Source organism: Festucalex cinctus, chromosome 13 (assembly GCF_051991245.1).
Source record: "Festucalex cinctus isolate MCC-2025b chromosome 13, RoL_Fcin_1.0, whole genome shotgun sequence".
In the NCBI taxonomy this organism is placed as follows: domain Eukaryota; kingdom Metazoa; phylum Chordata; class Actinopteri; order Syngnathiformes; family Syngnathidae; genus Festucalex; species Festucalex cinctus.
The window spans coordinates 8,317,356-8,338,425 of NC_135423.1; the positions used below are offsets into that span (position 1 = coordinate 8,317,356).

General features: G+C 39.9%; 1 protein-coding gene across 1 annotated transcript in view; it reads left to right on the forward strand.

Moving 5' to 3' along the window:
- The first annotated feature begins 1,119 nt into the window (after positions 1–1,119).
- Positions 1,120–21,070, forward strand: part of LOC144033588 (uncharacterized) — a 35,041-nt gene continuing 15,090 nt past the window's right edge. The window contains exons 1-2 of the mRNA XM_077541774.1: positions 1,120–1,986; positions 6,748–7,080. Coding sequence (XP_077397900.1) covers positions 1,639–1,986; positions 6,748–7,080 — 681 coding nt within the window. The 5' untranslated portion in view covers positions 1,120–1,638. The remainder of the gene's footprint in view (positions 1,987–6,747; positions 7,081–21,070) is intronic.

The window sequence follows — 21,070 nt, forward strand, 5'->3', positions numbered from 1 at the left end:
AGAAACATTTTGTTCAAAGAGGAGCAGGAGACTCGTAAGATTTATTCATTGTTGCTGGTTATTTCAAGTGTTATCTAAATTAGATCGAATTTGACTTTATTACCAAATGTCAAACACATTTATCCGCAACGTAATTCTTCTTCGTGTGTCTCGATATCTGTATTACACTGCCCCTTGGTGGCCAAAGCTCATACCAGAACTAGGCAAGAATTGATTGATGACATTTCTATTTATTTGAGTTGAGAAAGATGATTTGAGATGCAGGTGTTTTTGCATTATGAGTGTGTCTATGGAACAAATTAAACTTTAACGGAAGCGGTAAAGGAAAGGACAACGGGCACAACGACAGCCGTATCAACATCAGTAATCATCCCACGATGACAACGCCTCTGTCCCCAGCTTCACCAACGGCAGAAAACAACCATGTCAATAGGAAGCGAGACAAAGCGGGTTAGTAACATACATTGAAGATGATGAGACAACAGCACATCTAACAATAGCAGCCTGTAACCATGGTAACTGGCATGGTGTAATTCTAAACAAGTTGAGATAACAAGCCCAAAGTCAACTGGCATCGGCTGCAGCTCAGCCGGGAGTGTGATAGAAAATGGATGGATTAGCTCCAATATTGTAATATCGTGAGGTGATAATTCCTACTATAATGGCATGCCTGAAAATTTAGCGTTGATGAGCCACAGATGCACGCAAGCTGACCACAACACATAACATTTATGAAAGGAAATTACAGTAGGCTAAATGTAATGAACTGAATAACTTGTTTGTTGGCAGTCGCTACAGTCTAAATGTAGGCTACTGTGCTGTACATTTTCAGATTCAATGATTGCATTTCCATTGCAATTACTGCATTGAGGGGCATAACCATTATCTCGTGTTTTTTTCCCCCCCTCCCTCTAATCATGTCATTATTAGATTGTACAATGTTACCCAATCTTTTACCTTTGACTGTATACTATTTGACTAAGTGGCTATAGAGCAAGAAGTGTTACGTGAAAATACGGTGATTGAATGGTTTTTTTTATCATCCAAATGAAATGATTTGGTCGAAGGGGGGGCGGGGGATGACAACACAAGGGGCCCCTGATGTCCAGCCGGTGTAAACCCCCGGCCGGCCCTGCTGCTAATTGGCACACAGCGAAGCTTTTGATGTCAAAGGACAACAAACATAGCCTAGCCTGCGCTGGCTTGCGTAAACACTTTACGCATGGACAATCGGGACCGGGCCGCCAACGTGACGCGCAATGAAGCAAAGTTGGAAGAGCTAAAAAAGAGAGAGAGAGAATGTGGAGCTTTTGTCAATGTGTTCCGGTCCGGCGCTGAAAGACGGATAGGATCGTCCCTGCTTCAGGACACACCCTCCGTGCGCTCCTTTCTCTCTCTCCCTCTCGCTCTCTTTTTTTTCTCTCCCTCATTGTTTCCCACATTGACTCGCCGCCAGGCTCCGTGTGCGCTTGACAAATGACCACCCGGCGCTTTTTGAATGAGCGCACAAAGGGGAAACAAAAACTTGAGGCCAACCAACAAGAACAACAACAAAATGGGCTAGAGTCCGAAGATGTTCGATTGCTCCGGGACTTGATTGGTCAACCTTGAAGAGAGAGGGAGAGTGACCCGATTGGGATGAGAGTTCAAGTCCAGATTGGACCGTTAAAGCCGCTTAAAAGAGGAAGGAAGAACCCGACACGCTCTCCGGTGGTGCGTTTGAGGAGAGGACGCGACGCACACCTTTCAAGGAGGGGCGCAGGTGTACGCGCGCTGGGCGCAGATCCAAGCAAGGATGAAGTAAGTGGGAACCGGAAGGGATCTGTCAAAGGTTTCGGACCATCGCCGCCTCCGACGCCCGCCGGGATGGGAGGCACTAGTCGGCCGGAGCTCAGAAGCGTCACCGGGAAGCCCGCCGCGCACCCGGGAAGTCTCCACCTGCCTCGGCTTGTGATTTTCCTCGTCGCGCTCGCCTTGCAAGCGCAGGTAAGCCACCGATTAAGTGCTATTTGCAGCAACACGCCAGCTGACACACTTTGGTACCCACTTTTGTATAGTTGCACGTTATTATGTCTCCTTTTGGCGTCCGTTTCATGGTGCCGGCTCTCTTCTGTGGCGCTCTGCCCACCTGTTGTTCAGAACCGCAGTAATCCCGGTTAATACCATGGGAAAGATGATTCTTGTAAAATAACACTTTATAATATTCTATTTGACTTATTTTATTTTTTACCTGTAACTCTCCTGTGTTCCAGTCTCAAAACCCACAAGGCCACATGTCTAGGTGTATGGTTGTTATGCCAACACATACGGTAGCCTGCAATGTGATGGTGACCAGTCAGGTGTCTCCCACCTCTCACCCAAATTCAGTTGGAATAGGCTCCATGTTACACACACACCAGCCTGAAGATCCACAAGGCCACATGTACAGGCGTCTGGTTGTTATGCCAACACATATAGCCTGTGATTGGCAGGTGACCAGTCCAGGGTTTACCGCCGCCTCTCGCCCAAAGTCAGCTAGAATAGGTTTCAGGTTACACAGACATGTACAGGTAATTGTCCGTTTATCCACCTTTGAGAGAAACCCACAAAGGCCGCATGTTCAGGTGTCTGGTTGTTATGCCAACACTTATCCTGCAATGAGCCAGTGACCAGTCCAGGGTCTCTCCTGCTTCTCACCCATAGTCCACTCGGATAGACTCAAGGTCACAGTACAGTATAGACATGTACTGTCCTGTGTTCCAGTCTCGAGGCTCGTAAGGCCGCGTGCCCAGGTGTCTGGTTGTTATGCCAACACATAGCCTGTGATAGGCAGGCCTCCAGTCCAGGGTGTACCTTGCCTCTTGGCACAAAGTCAGGCAGGATCGATGATATACATGTAGCTTTGTTGTGCTCCGGTCTATGTCCAGGTGTCTGCTTGTTATGCCAACACATAACGTTTAGGATTGTTCATACTAAAAGAAGCATAAATGTAATATTCTTCTTGCTGAAAAGTGAACTAGGATCGACTCCAACTCACCCGTGATCATAATGAGGACAAGCACTATACTGTAGAAAAGAGAAGGATGGCTAGTCTGCATCACAAATCGGAGTCATTCATAATATTTCAGCCCTCAGATGACCAAAATTGGGCGTTATTATTATTATTATTATTATTATTATTGTCAAATCTCAATGTTTGTATCAAAGGTGTACATAATGAATTGACCAATGAGCTCACGTTGACGCATCACTTATTGCTCATCATTTGACTTTAATGCAGGTGTTGCTTTATGGAGAGATTGATATAAAAATGGTCCTGGTTGGATGAATGACTGCGCTCTTAAAATTCTGACTTTATACTGTGCACTGCGATTTATCGCCGTATCGAGATATCGCCGCACTACTACTGTGCAGCTGTCAGGCACTGAAGGATGCCTGGCATGTGAGGTGTGCCCGGAGGTGTTCCATGTATATGTATGCATGCGTGTGCGCACTGAAAGCTCCATATCGGAGCTACAACACGGTCCACTGGCTGCATTCTCTGACCACATGCACACAATCGCAGCCTTTGGTGGTGGTCAAGATGTTGAGGAGATGAGCTGTTGTCTGACAACGTACCTCATTCATCTTTTGAGAATGTTTGGTGCAAAAACGCCACATGATTCTGACATGATGTAGTGATTCATATTGCTGACTTTCATGCAGTCAGGAGAGACCATGGGTCTGCAGCCTGCTACATGTGGCTCCTGAGTCTCTCCTGTGGCTCCCTGTGGATCTCTTAAAAAAAAAAAAAAAAAAAAAAAAAAAAGTAGTAGAAAGTTTTATTTATATATATATATATATATATATATATATATATATATATATGTGTATGTATGTATTAGATAAAATATTCTATAAATGAATGAATGATTTAGATTAAAAAAAAGAAAAGAAAAATTAAATATGAGAAAAAGAAAAAAAAATTCAGAGTCCAAATTTGTAAGGGTAAAGGTAAATGAACAATTTTAAAAAATTACTTAATGTCCACAAAGTGACTATAAAATTCCCAAAAGGAAGAGGAAAAGCATACAATTGCCATGTCTTTGGAATTGCCAAAAAAAAAGGCAGAAAGAAAATGTTTCTGAAACAAAAGAATAAAGGCAGAAAATCACCATCAAATGTCTTTGGAATTGGCAAAAAGAAAAAAACTCAGAAAATTCATATACAAATGGATGAAAAGAAAACAAAACAAAAGAAACAAAAGAAAAACAATAGAACAAAAGAAAAGTAACTATAAAGTGTCAAAAAAACAAAAGAAGAAATCCCAAAAATTACCATAAAATGTTAAAAAATTGTTAAAAATGTCAACAAAAAAAAGATTTAAGAACGTACTCAAAAAGTTACAATAAAAATGTTGATAAATTTAGCAAAAAAAAAAAAAATCAGAAAATTGAGAGCAAAAAAGGAAAAAAAAAAAAAAAAAAGTCAATACAGCCATACAATGTTCCCAAAAAGAAGAGAGGCAGTAAATTACATATGTCCCACCCCCCCCACAAAAAAATGACAAAAATGTCAGACATTTGACAGAAGCAGAATAGATTAAAAAAATGTATGAACAATTGTGGTGCAACTCTAATTGGCTCTTGGGCCCTCAAGTGGCTCTTTTTCTAGAAGAGGTCGCTGACCCCTGCGTAGGCGGATGATATCAGCCGGTTCAAAGTTGAACACGTGAGTGTAGGTGGTTCATAGGTGCGGAGTCTCCTTTGACAATCGAGTCCTGTTCTCAACATCTGGAAGAGCTTGTCAACCTGCTCGACTGGGTCAAGCAGATGCTGCGCTGCTATGACTGCTAGTCTTTGAATTTGTGTCTTCATTTGCATCTTTTTCATTTGCAACACTCTACTTTGAATAGCTGATTTGTTTGGGCGTAGACAACGTGAGTTAAGTTCCCAAGTCCACCAAATTAGCAGAAAATGTGCACCAGCATCGGAGGCGCGGGTCGCAAACGGGGCCGGGCGCATTTGTCGGCTGCATGACGTCACTCCCGCAGCAACTTGACAACACGCATGGATTTTTTTTTTTTTACTCACTCACTCACTCACTCACTCACTCACTCACTCACTCACTCACTCACTCACTCTGTCCAGAGAAACGTCCCACTGTTTACAAAACAAACACAAAATGGCAAAATACAGGCTGGGTGGTGGGGGTTTAAGAAAAATCACCACCAAACATTAACATAAGCCCAGATGTGTAGACTGAGAAAGAGTTAAAGTGTGTACATCCTGTATTTAAAAAGTGAATTTTCCTGAGTGAAAATTTTTTTTTTCCCATTATAGCTTGCTATCACTCGAATGACCTATTTTCAAATGGTGATTACTAAAAAACGGAATAAGGTGGAATTATGTTTATTTTCTAATGAGAGAATGGAATCCAATCCTTCATATGGAATCCACCATGTTTACGTACTCATAGTGCACAATATTCTGCTGGCAATCTTGGGGTTGTCTTTTTGGATAACGTTTGGCAGTAAAAGAGTTAACTTTATACTTTTTTCGGGCAACTTTTTAAAGCAACGCCATTTTTCAGCCCAGTAGACAGATAACAGTCACACACACACACACACGACCCTGCTGCTGTGAAACTCTCAGGGGGTCTTATTAACTCTTGCCTGTGTGTGTCCTCCACCGCATCTCCAGCTGGGAGAAAGGAAGAATTGGTGACACAGCGGCGTCGCCGAAGAAAGAGAAATGACAGGAGCTCGTTCCCACGTCGAGAAAAGAGGAGGCGGCCTAGCTCCCTTAACGGGAGAGTGAAAACTATGAAGGGTGCGGTTGTGACACCACAGAGGAGAAAAGAAGACATAATCATTGGATGAAGTTTTGTGTTCTTTTGGCGGTGATGAGTTTGGGAACGGTCTCAATGGCGATCAGTCAACAGAGTATAGACAGTTTCAGACAGTTTTGGGTTCGAGCTTCCGGTGACCCTGAAAAGGAGAAGCAGTCTACAAAATGGATGCATAGGTGTTTTACCTGAAATCAAGTACTGCTTTGATTGTCAAAAATCATCAATAAATAGGGTAGAAAATAGGCATACTGTTGTATTTTATTTGACAATACATAAACAGAACTGTAGATGTTGACAAAACCGCTTGCTAGAAGTGAATGAAAATATGTGTCGCATTTGTGGATCTCTGTTCTGATACGTTTTAAATGAAGTTTAAACATTTACATTGGTGTCACTTTCACATTGAAATCCTGCAAATTGTGCCTAACAGCCCCTCATTTAAAATGATGGCTCCCCAGAAATATATTATATATTCATTTTCTTGTCATGCACTGACAGTTTGAAGAAAAGGGTACATTATTATTATACGTTGGAACCTTCAAAGTCAAATGACACAAAAGTGCTTTGGCTCATTAGGATGTCCGCAAAATCTCTGGAGACGTCAAGTCACTGGAAATCAAAGTGCGTTTGGCATTTTTCATGTTTTTTTTATTTTATTTTTTTTAATTTCTATGGACCCAACGAAGATGTTTGAGTCCAGGAGCTCACCAACATTCATATATTTACACACATTTTTAGAAAACAACATTATGGGGAGGTGTTATGTTGATGTTGCTGTAACATTACACGATAGCAATATAAGGTATAAAATCTCATCTTGAACGATGCGGTGCTAGTAACTCAACAAAATGGTGTTTAAAAAAAAAAAAGTAAATCCCTGAGAAGTAGTGATTTAAAGATGCGAGTATGAATGAACTTTCTGTCTATGTGTGTTGCCAGACAGTGCGCGCGGCGGGGATGTTCGAGCTGCAGATCGGCCACTACCAGAACCCCGACGGCCTCCTTCTGAACGGCGACTGTTGCGACATCCCGGTCGGCGGCGGGCAGCGATGTTCCCCTCGAGACCAGTGCGACACTTTTTTCCAAGCCTGCCTCAAGGAGTACCAGGCCCGCGTGTTCCCCACCGGCGCGTGCACCTTTGGCTCGGGCCGCACGGGGGTCCTGGGAGGAAATTCCCAGTCGCTCCACCGCCGCGGTCATGACGGAGGAGGAGGAGCAGGAGATGATGGCGCTAATGGGCTCATTGTCATTCCCTTCAAATACGCCTGGCCAGTAAGTACAGGGGCAGAGCTGGTTATCTGCGGGGTTACCAAGGTAACGGCCTCAAGCTTCAAGCACAACAATACACTCAAACAAGGCTGGCTGGAATAACAATCACCCTCGGAGGCAGAGTTCAGATTCCTTTTCTTTCCCTCCCTGCCAAGCGGGCGGGCGACAAAGGCTTTATCGCTCCATCTGCTCAGGGAAATTCCCTTTTTAAACTGACCTACGGCTCGCTCAGGTCCATCCCGCTTAATTGACTCATAATGGAAATTATTCTTCACTCAAAACATTCCATCATTGGCCCCCTTGTTGAAAAAAAAAAAATATATTTACAAGTGGACAAAAGTATTTTGACACACCTCCCAGTCAGTCAATTGACCTAAATAAAGTTGACTTGACTTAGCGTAAAGCACGCCCGCATGACCTAGTAAACCAATCAAGACGCAAGACGTCATGTCTCGTCTGCGACAGCACGTGCGTTTTGCTGAGGACAAACAAAAGCAATCCGGCTCCCGGTCGTGCATTGCGTGGTTGTCCAAAGCCAAAAAAAAAAAAAATCAATAAAATGGTTAAACGCTGTAGTCACGGCTTGTGTAAGAGAGATAGCCGAGTACCTTTATCACTATCAAATTTTTTTAATTTAAGCCATGAAGTGACTTAAGTAATAGGCAATGCTATTGCTAAATGTAGCCCTCACAGCTGCTAGCATTAACACATTAACATTATCTCAAATAATTGACTCTCCATTTTTATATTTTTAGTTTTTATTAACTTGTGCTATTACCTGTTTGTTTTTGAAATGATGACTTTTACCTCTACTAATGGTCTGAGGGGATTAAATTCAACATGGACTTTGTTGACGTTTTTTTTTTTTTTTAATTATTGCAGAAAAGACTGCTAGTTGTATTCGTCAGAGCTACTAGCATTAGCATTAACTCACAAAGATGCTCCTTTTGTATTGGTACTTTATTAACTTCACTTGTGATACTAAGTACTCAATATTTCGCACCATTTTAGTTTATTATAGGTTGGAAGTTATTAAAGCTATGAAACGGCATTTTGTGAAATGTTGATGATTAGCTGCAGAAAGCGCTAAGTGTAGCTTCCAGGATTGCTATCATCTGCATTAGCGCTAATAAATGTTCCCTTGTTTTAGATTTGAGCTTGAGATTCAAAGTAGGCTACTGTTGTTTATGGAAAGGACCAATATCGCTATGAAATGTTTGAGGGGATTTAAGTCATGAAGTCACTTTTTGTGACATTTTGATGATTACCTGCTGAAAAGGCAATGCTAAGTGTAGCCCTCAAAGTGGCTATCATTAGCATTAGACTCTAATAATAGACATGACCTTTTATAGTTGAGTTTTTAGTAACGTGCAAAAGTCGATGGTAAAGTTAATAGCTGGTTTCACAATACTGAGGAAACATAATGAAATCACAATATATCCCACTCGTAGTATTGAACGGACTAACTGCTGACTTTTATGTTTCGTGTCCATCTGAGCAGAGTAATTAATCCTCCATTAGGCCAACGGGTAACTCGGTTATGTATTGATTATTAACCTTTTATTCAAAACACGCCCAGGTCCACTCTGTCTTGCTTTGGTCTGTCGAGAGCATTAAAAAAGCAACACAGAAATAGCAAAATGATCCTCTTGTTATTGCGCTAAAGCATCCACACACCATTGTTAATCACAATCAGCCTTTTCTCTTGTTGAATCACATCCGCCCGATTAGCTGATTGATTGGAGCAGAACCGATTACCCTCGTTAGTGTGTGTTGATTGTATTGTGCGTCATACCTTCCTGTGTGTGTTTTTTCTCGTGTGCCGGCATGAGGCACACTTTTTTTGAGATCGGTTAGAGGTCACATGGAAGTGTCAATGCATTCTGGCCGGGATGATTGTGATCCAAAATCCCGCTGCAGGTTTGGGTGGGGGGGGGGAGCATGCTCATTGTGAGGAAAGGTGTGCTCACTCACTCGCTCGTTCTTTTTTCCCTCATGGGAAACGTGAGCTCGGAGCTTGGTGTGCACACTGATGTAATTGTCGCTTTTCATTTGGATCTCATTAGATCACGTAGAGCCCGCTCGGATGTGTAATCTGGCCCATTAAGCACTGACATGATCAAGCGTGTGTAGGTGGTATTATGAAAATTAGCCGTATTGTGACATCACAGTAATGCAAACTTCTAAACGTCTTGGTCACAGGCACATTTTCAGAAATAAAAACATTTGACTCGTGATGGCTGCGGCGGTTGCTCATCATCACCAGTGTTCATTGGTTAATTAACATTCTTAATTGTCATACAAGTTGACACAAAAATATAAAAGCTGCTTAAGATGACAAGTACATTATCTTGTAAATTGCCATTTTTTGGAATAGTTCTTGTAATAAAAAAAAAACTATCGTATCGTAATCTGAGGTCTCACGAGTATAAAGATAATTCAATTTCACAAGAAAAAATTTTTTTCTTCACTTCTGCTTCTCAAGTAACTGCTGATAAAATTGTCATCTAACAGCAATTTGATCTTGTTTGGTTCTGAATAGGATAAAGATCTTTTATTAGTGCTACAAAGGGGAAATTTGCATTTGAAATTTGAATGTGAAAATGTGCTCTGTGGAGGCGTGCAATGATTCTCGTGGGATTGAATGCTGGGAACCAAATAAAAAAAATATTTGCCTTATTACTTGAAACAGAAAGCTCAGCTGTAATGTACAATCAAAAACGACAGTATAATATATCAACAATACCCCTTGATTGATGGATTGGTTTGAGTTTGTTGAATACCTAAAATGAAGTATAAGAATTTCAGTGTGGCTGTTGTATATCGATTTCCGGCTGTAGCCCTTGGAGGATTAAGTTTGGATGCCTTGCTATCGATTGTAATGTTGTTGTTGTTGTTGTTGTTATGGTAAACTCTCATTATGACTTGATTGTGAGAACTACACTTCAATGCGGTGCTGGTTGTTGTTTTGATCCCTTTAAGTAGCAACGTCCTCTTGTCATTTGCACATATCCTGTTTGTGCTTCGTAATTAGCAACCTATTAGCTTATCATTTTTTGTTTTTTTGTTTTTTGTTTTTTGTTTTTGTTTTGTTTTTTTAATCTGGATGCAAAACTGCTCCGAGTGCTGCTTCACTCATGCTGAGACAGTCTTGTATTCGTGTCTGTTAGGGGAACTGAAGCACTCCCTGTTTGCCCGTTTGATCCATTTGAGCCACCGTATGCTTTATGGGTATTGCCATTCTATGCTGTAATGTATTCAAAAATGCTTAGTGTAGTAGTGTATTACGGTACTACCTCCACCAAGGTCAAAAGATATTGTTTTGATGACCACTTGATTATTTATTGATTGGAACAGCCCCAAAATAAATAAATATCAAAACTAAGCTAACATTAGCACTGTTAACAAGCTACGGCTGCGATGGCATATTTGTGTTCAAGTGTTATTATAACAGGTATGGTGGAAATCTGTGCAGGGGCAGGATAGACTAAGTTTTGGTATTTTTAAAAGTAAAAACAAAAGTTATTTTTTAAATTTAAAATTAAAACTATTTTAAGAAGAATGTATTAAAAAGTGCTTCTTGAGACATTGTGGGTGTGAACTTTCACCGCCAAGTGAAGGAGCTCCTCTCATTCCCTTTAAATGATGCGCGCATGAAGGTGCACTAAGTCATAATAATACTACTACTACTACTACTACTAATAATAATAATAATAATGTGCTCAATAAATTGATTTCTGCAATGATTCAGAGCAGTGGTGTCGAAGTCCGGTCCTCGAGGGCCTGAGTCCTGCTTCATGTTTTCGAAGTTTGCCACGTTCATTCAACACAGCTGATTCACATTTAAGGTCATCAGCAAGCTCTGCAGGAGCCTGATATCGATCCTGATCATTGAATCAGATGTGTTGGAGTAGAGAAACCTCCAAAACATGCAGGACTCGGGCCCCTCGAGGACCCGGATCTTGATACATGTGATTCAGAGGGTTTGATTCAATCCGATATCTGCCACACATGTCTGCAGAGCACAGAATATGCACCTTGATCAGATGCACCAAAATGCCATTATACTGCACTACCTGCTCCAAGACTTAGACATGGTCCGAGCAGGTGTTGAGTTTTGTCTAACGGTACTTCCAGCTGCCAAATTGTCAGGTGCACCAGGCGCATGTCATGTGAAACGCCTTTGGTGCGCTCGAACCTGCAGAGAGGTCAACCAAATTCCTAATAAGAGCTTCCGTCGGCACAAAAATCATCATTAGCTAGTGTTTGTCTTTTAGGTAGAAAGCGCTGATTTGGTGATCATTTGATCAAATAATACTGTTACACAAAACTTTTTCTTTAATTGCAAACCTCACGAAATGCCTCCTACTGTCTTGAAATAAACTCCCATCCGTGATATGAGAATAACATTTTGCAGTTATAATAGATCCCTGTTGATGACTTAAGTGAACGCTTGGGCTAATATTTGGTGACTTTGTAGCCCAAACACAGCAAAGTGGCTGTATGGGGATGGAATCCGCGCATGCTCTGGTCATGGCGCGTTGGCGCTGTGATCACACGAAGCCAAGCGAGACCAAGCCGAAGACAGACAGGACAGAGCGAGCGTTCTTTCTCTCTCTCGCCGGAGTCTCTCTTTCACTCTATTGTGCTCCAATTGACTCTCCCACGCCGCCTCGCTGCATACCTGCATGTGCGCTGATACTCTTGCGCGCGCACACGCGCACGTTTGGGTTTTCCCCCTCGGTTGGCGCATCTGAACTGAGAGATGACAAATCGATCGTTGCGAAACATCATCGCCGAGAGGAGAGAGTGAGCGATGCGAGAGTAAATTCCCTTGAGGATTTGGAGGAGTTGTGTGTTGGAGAGATAAGTCAACTCACTGCCACGCAATCATCTCATGGGAAAGCTTTCTTAATGAATTTCATTTGTGTGCAAATTGGATTTTGTTGCAAGTGAAAAAAAAAAAAAAAAGGCGTTGGTGTGAAATTGACCCGCTTCCTCTGTGTGTGTCGGTGTCATACATTGAGTCACAGATGTAATATCTTACACAGGTGTAATTACTGTTACGTGCTGAGGCTGGATCCCAAAAGCGCAGACACAAGTAAGATTTTAACTCTTTATTCGCGTAACATCAAGAGGCGTGGAACAAACTTGACTAGACGAGAAACAACGAAAATATATTAAGAATCACGAGATGCTAAGATAACTTGGGCTGTGGAGGTGCACAGAGGAACAGAGGTAATAATCCGACCAAAACACACCCTTCTCAGACAGGCTTATCGAGACAGCGAATCGATCTGATTGGTTGTGGCCAGACATGTGGGTAACAGGACTGACGTGGAATTATCTGATTGGCTGTTGACCAAATAAAGAGATTGAATTGCTTAATCATAATACATTTTAAACATTGAAGTGTTTTTCCTTTTTAAACAAAGGACAAAATTTGTTGATAAATAGACTTTACATACTTGTATGTACTTTATCAATGTTTTTTTCCAGAAACATTACAACCATTTTTTTTTTTTTTACTTTCTTAAACAAAATGCGCAAAGTGATTACAGGAAAACAAATTTAGACAAATTCTTTGACGTATATTGCTCAGAAACTACAACTGTGGATATTTTTCAACTTAAATAAACAAAATGTTCAAGATTATCATGCACCAAAATATAAAACATACAAAACAAATTATTTTTCAAGTACATGTTGTACGTGTTAAGGCAATCTACTACAAAGATGAGATGTTAAGTCTTACAAGAGCCAAACTGAAACTAAACTACCGGTACTAGATTGATATTATAGTGCCACTATCGATCAGATATCGATACTGGCTTGGTATCAATGATATTGATATTTGGATCGATCCACCCACCACTAGTCTAAGCTATTACAGAACAGCAAGTGGGAAACGAGGTGCATAAATGTCGACTTTTACAGGCAGTGTGGCTTGTCTCCTGCACAGACCCCCCCCCCCCCCCCCCCCCCCCCACCAACCCCACCGCACCCACACACCCACACACACTTTTCCAGTCTATCCTCACTAATGCCCCGCTCTAAAAGTGTCTGAATGGCTGTATTGTGAAGCGACTAGACTAGACAAGGTAATTTCCTGCGGAAGTTTCAGAGGCGAAGTGGCGCTGGGGCCCCTTTTGGCCAGACGAGGGCATTTGGTCCGGGTGGCTGGAGGGGGAAGGGTGGAGAGGGTGGAGAAGGATGCCCTGCGGAGGGGATGTTAAGATGCAGGAAGTGAGTTGAGGGGGGGGCACAGGTGCTTCTGGGCGGGATCCAACGTATGTCGTCGTGCATGATATGCTATTTCGTCTTCGTCGATGGCATGAAATCGAAAAACTATATGAACTTCACAACAAGGTTATTTTGGTTAACTAAAACTAACGTAAAACTAAAATTCAAAAAACAATTTCATTAACAAAATAAAATAAAAAGGAAAATGCTTTTTCAAAAACGAAAACTACCTGAAACTACATTTTATGTTTACAAAACTAACTATAAAACTACAGCAAAAATGTCCTTCATTTTAGTCTTTGGTAATTAATTTAATGCATGCCTTTGGATTGATTTTAAATAAGTGAATTTAAGTCTATTTATTTTGATATTAACCGGAATGAGGACGACTGAACGTGTCACACAGAAGTGATGTCATCTCGTAGCAGCCATAGAAAAGTACCTTCAGATGGCGTCGCTCCCATACTATATTTTTTTTATTGCGCACAAGTAATACACATTTAAAATAAAAAACTAAAACTAATACTAAAACTAAACTAAAACTAAGCATTTATTAAATAACTAAAACTAATAAAAACGAACAGAACCACCCTGAAACCAAAACAAAACTAGCTAAATGTAAAAAAAAACAAAAAAAACCTCAAAACTAACTCAAATGAAAAATTTAAAAACTATAATAACCCTGCTTCACAATATGCTTCTTATTGTAATTACTCGACAGCACCACAGTGAGGGAAGTTGTTGGATGTGCTTCAGACAGACGACGTAAATCAGCATTCATGAAAAGAACCTCGACATGTTGTAATGAGAGGGTCGCAGGTCATGGGAACGGGTGTGTTTGTTTTATCCACCTGAGGGGCCGCCACTTGATTATTTTCTCAGATGAACATTTTAGGAATCAGCCACCGTGAAGACATGTCTCTGTTCCGAGACAAAAAAGACCACAAAGAGAGGACATTGATTTTCTTTTTCTTTGCTCGTGTAAGCAAAAAAAAATCCATCAATACGACAACAATCATGTCGAGTGTGAGCAAGCTTTTGTGCTTTTTATTTTTTTATGGGGAGACTCAGTGGCCTGATAGTGTTGTATTTTATTTTAAGTTCAGCGCAGTGGAAATCGATCACACGCCTTTTCAGCTTTTTGAGATAAATGTGCCAGGCAGAGATTAAAAAGAAAAAATAATCAAATAGAAATACAAACACACATGCACATGGAGCCGTGTAACGAAATTCATTTTTGTTGCTTGCCATGTGAAAAATGAAAAAATTTACATACACTTGTGTAGCACTCTCATATGCACAGATATTTTTCACTCACATACAAAATTTAAAAAGCATTTTTACATAAACAAGTGAAACGTTCAAATATACAATATTTTTCACTTCAATCTAATAGTGAGCAAATAATCAAATAAAGGACGCCAATGAAGGAAGAGACATTTGCGTTTTCAAGAAAATACAATCACTGTGTTGAGTTTGTGTCGGCGAAAGACAAAAAAACATTCACGTTTGTTGAACACTCCGTACTGTCGACAAACTTTTGAGTTGAAAAAACATTCCATCAAATGTTAAGAAATATTTGTGTGAAGCGGAGCTGCGACTCATGGAGGAAGTCCTTGAAATGGAATTGTTTACTTATACACTACTTAGAACCAATGTTAAGATTTACTATTTTAATATTAACAGTTAGGTAAAAAAAAGACTGCCTTTATTTGAAATTTTACAGTACACATTAAAAAAATACATTCAAAATGGATTCATGTTAAAGGGAAGGTCAACCCCAATTTTCTTTCTGACAAAATCTGTTCTTTACACCCCCACAGCATTTTGTTGAATATTACATTTGTGGATTAGGAATTAAGCAGAAAAAACACACACCTGTTTTTATCAATTTCAGGGCGCAGGGCGGCCATTTTGCCACTTGTTGTGGTCTGAAAATGCCCTACTGAGTATTGGGTCACGCCATTTTGTAGGGCACTCAAAATGAGCTACAATGCACTCTGAAAATTAGTGAACAGCGATGTTCTGTTTATGTTCAGTGAAATCCAGAAATTTTAAATACTCATTAAAAAAAAGTTAAAAAACAAAGTTGTCTTTACTTTATTTTAAATACAGACGTGACCCTTAAATATTACTGTTAAAAAAAATGCACTTCCAGTAAAGTATTGACAAAAGCAGTTGTCTTTTTTTTTTTATGTTAAGTGGAGTTGTTGACATCTGCTTAAAGTAACTTGTAAGCAAATTTAATTACTTTTAGTTACTTTTTCATGATAGATAGATAGATAGATAGATAGAGACAAATAAGTAGCTAGCAGGATTGCAGACAGAGCTACGAAGCTAGGTAGCTCATTAGCTTATCACAATGGTAGCTAGCTAGCTAGCTAGCTAGCTAGATAGATAGATAGATAGATAAAAATTTATTCGGCAATATATCGCGATATAAAAGTGCACAATTTTTGAATTGATTCAATATGAAGCCGAATTGATGTTCAAAGATGGATTTTTGATGGAAATATTCAATAAAACGTCTTACTTTGGCTTCACACTTTAAGCATGGAAAGAATGTTATATTAAAATAATGGAACATGAAGCCTTAATATTTTGTTACAATGCTGTTGAAACATGAAACAGATTGCACCCTGTTTAATATAGTGGCTCACGGTTATAGCCTAAGCCTAAAGTACATTTTCATACAAATCTTACAGTGTACATGTACAGGGACCTAGCTAGCTAGCTAGATAGATAGATTCATGAACACTACTGAAATGCTTTCTCACGTCATAGTGAAATGCAATCATCTAAAATACTGAAATGTGTGTTTCACTCGTTCATATGAGCCCCAAACCTATTTCAGATGTTTGTGTGAGAGCATGCGTGTGTGAGTGGGCGGTAATCCCTGCACTCTCACTCTATATATACAGTTTTCACGTCAAGTGTGAGCTTTGGCTGTCAGAATAATAATAGGCGGCTGTTCCTCCATTCGCGCATCTCCGCCACTAATTTGACGTGCAGGTGAGTGTGCTGTCCAATCCGACTCGGGCGAAGCTGCTGTCATGACAACCGTGTAGGTCTCCGTGTGTGTTTGCATATGTGTGAGCTGGTAATTGCCTTGGGCCTCCTCACGCTCCAAGTGAGATTTGGCAGATGCACCAATACGTGAAATACACAGCTGCGTATTATCATAGTCACGTAAAAGTCGAACGTCTTCAGCACGGCGTACACGCTTGCATGCTTAATTGTCAATTAGCCTCCCCCATTACGACACGCTCATGGACTGACTTCAATTCATTAGACACGCTGATGTTGCAGCCGATGGCGGGACGCCGGGAAGGGAACACGTCATGCTCTCAATTTTTTTTCTTCCCCCCCCCCCAACTCGCCAATGGAGCCTAAAACCAGGAACTGAATCATCCGCTGCTTAAATGAATACATAATGCACACGCACGCCCATGTCTCATTGTCATCATACCTTGAAGAAAATATGTAGATTAAAAATGAAGGAAAATGTCCGACTTCAACACTAAAAACTTCAAAAAATTACTTAAGTCATTCAAACCCAAAAACATCTAAAAATGTTTTTTAATACTTTAAAACATGTCTACATGTTTTTGTTTTTTTAAATGTTTTTTTTTTATGCAAGAGTATATAGAAGGCTTTGATGCAGCTTCTGACATGAAGAGGTGGCTTAAAACAGTGGTGATTATTTAAAAAAAAACGGTCAGCAGGTGGCAGCAGAGTATAAGAGATCAGCCAGGGCCATGTTGCAACAAGCTCTTTTTGTCATTGCTTTCACCAGGAATGTGAATATTGACAAAACTTAGCTAATTGCTACAAAATCTAAACAGATACAAATATACTTTTTTTTTTTTTTTTACGATGAAAGAAGAGACTAATCTTTCTTTTGGTAGATTCCATGTTTTTATAGCAATATGTGGGCCTTGCAAAATCAGTCAAAATCCAACAAAACAGCCAGGTTGCTTCAGTGAAAATGACCGAGATTGAATGAATTAAAGTGGAAGTCTCATTAAAAAAAAACAAAAAAAAATTCCAAATCGTATATTTATTGTGCCCACACTACTCCAAAAACACTACACTCATTAGTATTACGTTTGTGGAATATGAATTCAGCAGCAAACTCCACCTGATTTAATCCATCCCAGGTGGCGGCCATTTTGTCACTTGCTGTCCACTGAGAATGACATCACTATAGGTAACAACCAATCACAGCTCAGCTGTTTTCTGGATTTGGTCATGTGACGTTCCCAAACTGAGAGCACTTGGGCCCTGTGATGTAATTTTCAGTTGAAAGCTAATCATTTATTTATGTATTTATTTATTTATTTGCTCACTCGCCTACTTCTTGTTATTAATTTACTGATGTAAACTTTATTTACTTGTATACAAAAAAAACAAAACAATTGTATACTCACTTAAAATGTTTGCTTTGTTCTTGTTTTTCTTATATTATTCAAGTTTCATGTTCAGCACTTTGGCTACAGCAATGCTTGTTTTAAAGTGCTTTATAAATAAAGTTGAGTTGAGTTATAGTCCCAAGCTGCGCTAATCAGTAAGCACTCCATCAATGGTCTCTATTGTTGAGTGATTTGCTCCTTGCTGTCAAATTGTCGGATGGTGTTGATCTAAAATGACTCATTTTGCTTGGTTCTATTAAGAAATATTGCGTGCGTGTGTTCCATGCGGTGGCAATGAGTTGCGAAGGGAAATTCCTCTCTCAGGGTTGCGAGTTCTTCCTGTGGCAGAGTTGTGTTTGTACAGCCTGGCTTTGTCGGGATATCCTACCCGGCCCATGTCTGAGCCGCGCGCAGGCCAGGGGGAGGTGTGTGTGTGTGTGTGTGTGGGGGGGGGGGGGGGTCATGCTGGCTAACTGTGAGAGAGAGAGAGGTCAGGTTTATTCTCAGATCTTCATGAAATGCCAATTTGGCCTGTGCTCAATAAAGGTTTCAATGAGGCCCGTCTGTGCCAGTCGCTGTAATCTTTGGCTTGACGGGCAGCCTCAGGGAAGAGACAACTTGTAATTGTCTGCTGTTTGATTGGAAAATCCCTAATGATGTGGGCTCAGACTCTCGGAAGAGACCTGATCTCTATAGGAGACATGGCAAGAAGGTTCAAATCCGGGTCTGGACCTTCCCGTGTGGACCAGCTTCTTGATATAGCTCGCAAACATGGTTGTTAGGTTCTTTGATGACTTCAAATTGTTATTATAATTATAATTATAATTATATATATATATATATATATATATAATTTAAAATTTATTTAAAAATTTGCTGTAAACACATTACACAGAAAAAAAACAAGTAGCACATAGAAGTATACCTAATGTTTTTAATTAACTGTGAATAACTGGAAAAAATTAGCAAATATAATTATGAAACCAAGGTAATATTTACAAGGGCAAAAAGTCATTTTTATCAGTCCATTGGCTCGCTTGCGTGTTTTGGAAAGGTTGCTCAGGATGTGCTCGGCTCGCTAACCTTTTTTCTTCTCTTATCAGCTCTCGTCGGGAGCTGAAGTTAGTGTGACTGCATGCGGAGGTTACAAATATCGTTTAAAAAAAAAACAAAAAAAAACTTTCCCAGACGCGCCTTTCCTGGAGCAATGACATCATCTTAACTACCGGTACATGTTGTAATTCATTTTTTGTCACCATTTTTGTCTCTTGGTCTAAATCTGTGAAGTATATGTGGACAATTATGAATCTCCTCACATTGCTTATTCTCCTTCCACATTTTTCAACCCATTCAAATCATTCACTTTACAAATATGCCAAAAGTTCACAACATGGCTGCTATTATGTTCAACGTTTAACAAAAATAAAAAATAAAACAATCAAGTGAATGAAACATTCAACAACAACAACAACAACAAAAATCATAATTATTCTCATTCCAAATTCACGATCTAGTTCTTAAATTCACAGATTACTTCTCAAATGTCTTGACTGATTCAAACCATTATTGGGTATTTAAGCATATTTATATTGTGTTTTTTGGAATGTAGAATTAAGTCAGAAATGAACTGCTTCTTTGTTTAAAAATAATGTTTTTATTAGTTTGAACAAATTTAAAGCAATATTTGACCAAAAAGGAAACCATCACAAATGGATACAATTTAGCACACGCATAGTATAAAATGCTGCAAGTGCAAATATATGCAATGTTTATTTATGTATTTTGTTTGAGTGTTTGGAGCTCGGCGGCACTGCAGTGTTTTCGTGGTTGGCAGGTCTGCTTCACAGTCAAGAGGTTGTGGGTTTAAATCTTGGCCATGTGCATGCGTGCGCGGACAGATTTTCTCCAGCTCCTTCTCACGTTCCAAAAACATTCACATTATCCTCAGTGAAAACTGGAAATTGTCGGAAGATGTGAAACGTGAATTTGAACGATTGTTTAGATTTATTTGTCGACTTTTCTTTTTTTTGCCTAAAGTCAGCTGGGGTAGACGCCGGCTCACTTCCTGGGGCAGCACAAAATGGATGGATGTTAGACACATACACGTTTTTTTTTTTTTTTTTTTTTGGCCGAGTTGACTTGTATTGTCATCACTTTTCCGACTGTACTGTTTTGTCCCTGGGCTATTTATTCATGATATTCGACTGTGTGCTCTCCTCCAGTTTTCAGATGGAATTTTAATGGCTGGTGTGTGTGCGCGCTTCCTGCTCTCCGTGGCCCTTAATGAACTGCTGCCCTGCACATCTCGTTAGCACCATGCTTTACAACACTCTGTTTTGATCTGATCGACTGCAAGTCTTCTCTCGCTTGTCATCCCTTGTAATCTTTCCACTCTCTCTCTTCTATCTGCACGTGTTTGCTTCCCCTCCCTCTGACCTCTTTTTGTTCTTCTCATTCATCACATATCTCAGCATCCGACAGCTGATTTCATCCATTTTGCACCGCCTACTTTTTCTCCTTTTGCCTTCATCTAACTCCTTACTCTCTCACTACAACAAACACACACACACGCACGCACGCACACATTATTGGCCACTGTACATGCTGTGATCTGTTTTCATGCCGGCTTTGCTCGAGCCCCAAAGCATCAAACTGACATAAGCAACGTGCCTCATCTTTTCAGCGAGCTACAGTGTTTTTGCAATAAGAGAGCACGGTAAATTAATTGCTTCACCATTGCATAAATTCATTTTATATCTGTTCTAAATGTATAATACACAATAAAATGTTTGCTTTCCCAAATATGGTGGTATATATTTTAGGTCATTGACACAGTCATTTCATAGTAATTTATAAAGTTAATTGAAGTTTAAGTTAAAAAAAAATATACTGTACTGTAAAAAATAATAATAAATAAATAAATAAATAAATAGTGTGAGACTGATTTGTGCTGAGGTCATTTTTTCTGCCAGGTGAGGGCATAAGCGTTTAATGTTGGACATTGATGACTGCACAGTGCAAGGGGTGCGTTAATCAAGTGGTTAAAAAAAAAAAAAAAATATATATATATATATATATATTTTTTTTATTTTTTTTTTTATTTATTTTTTTCAGCAGCAAGCCTTGCACTGATGTAAAAATCATCATTTGTGCCACAGCGCAAATGCACTGTTTATCAAAAGAAAGCTCTAAAGACATTTTTTAAAATATTTTTTAATTCCTTTAGTAATTGAATAACACCAGTTGTGATTTTCCACAGCAATTTTCACCTCCCCGTCGCCATTTCACACCTTTCACGCCACCGTCTCCCTCGTGCTCCGCCGTCCTCCTTCACCTCC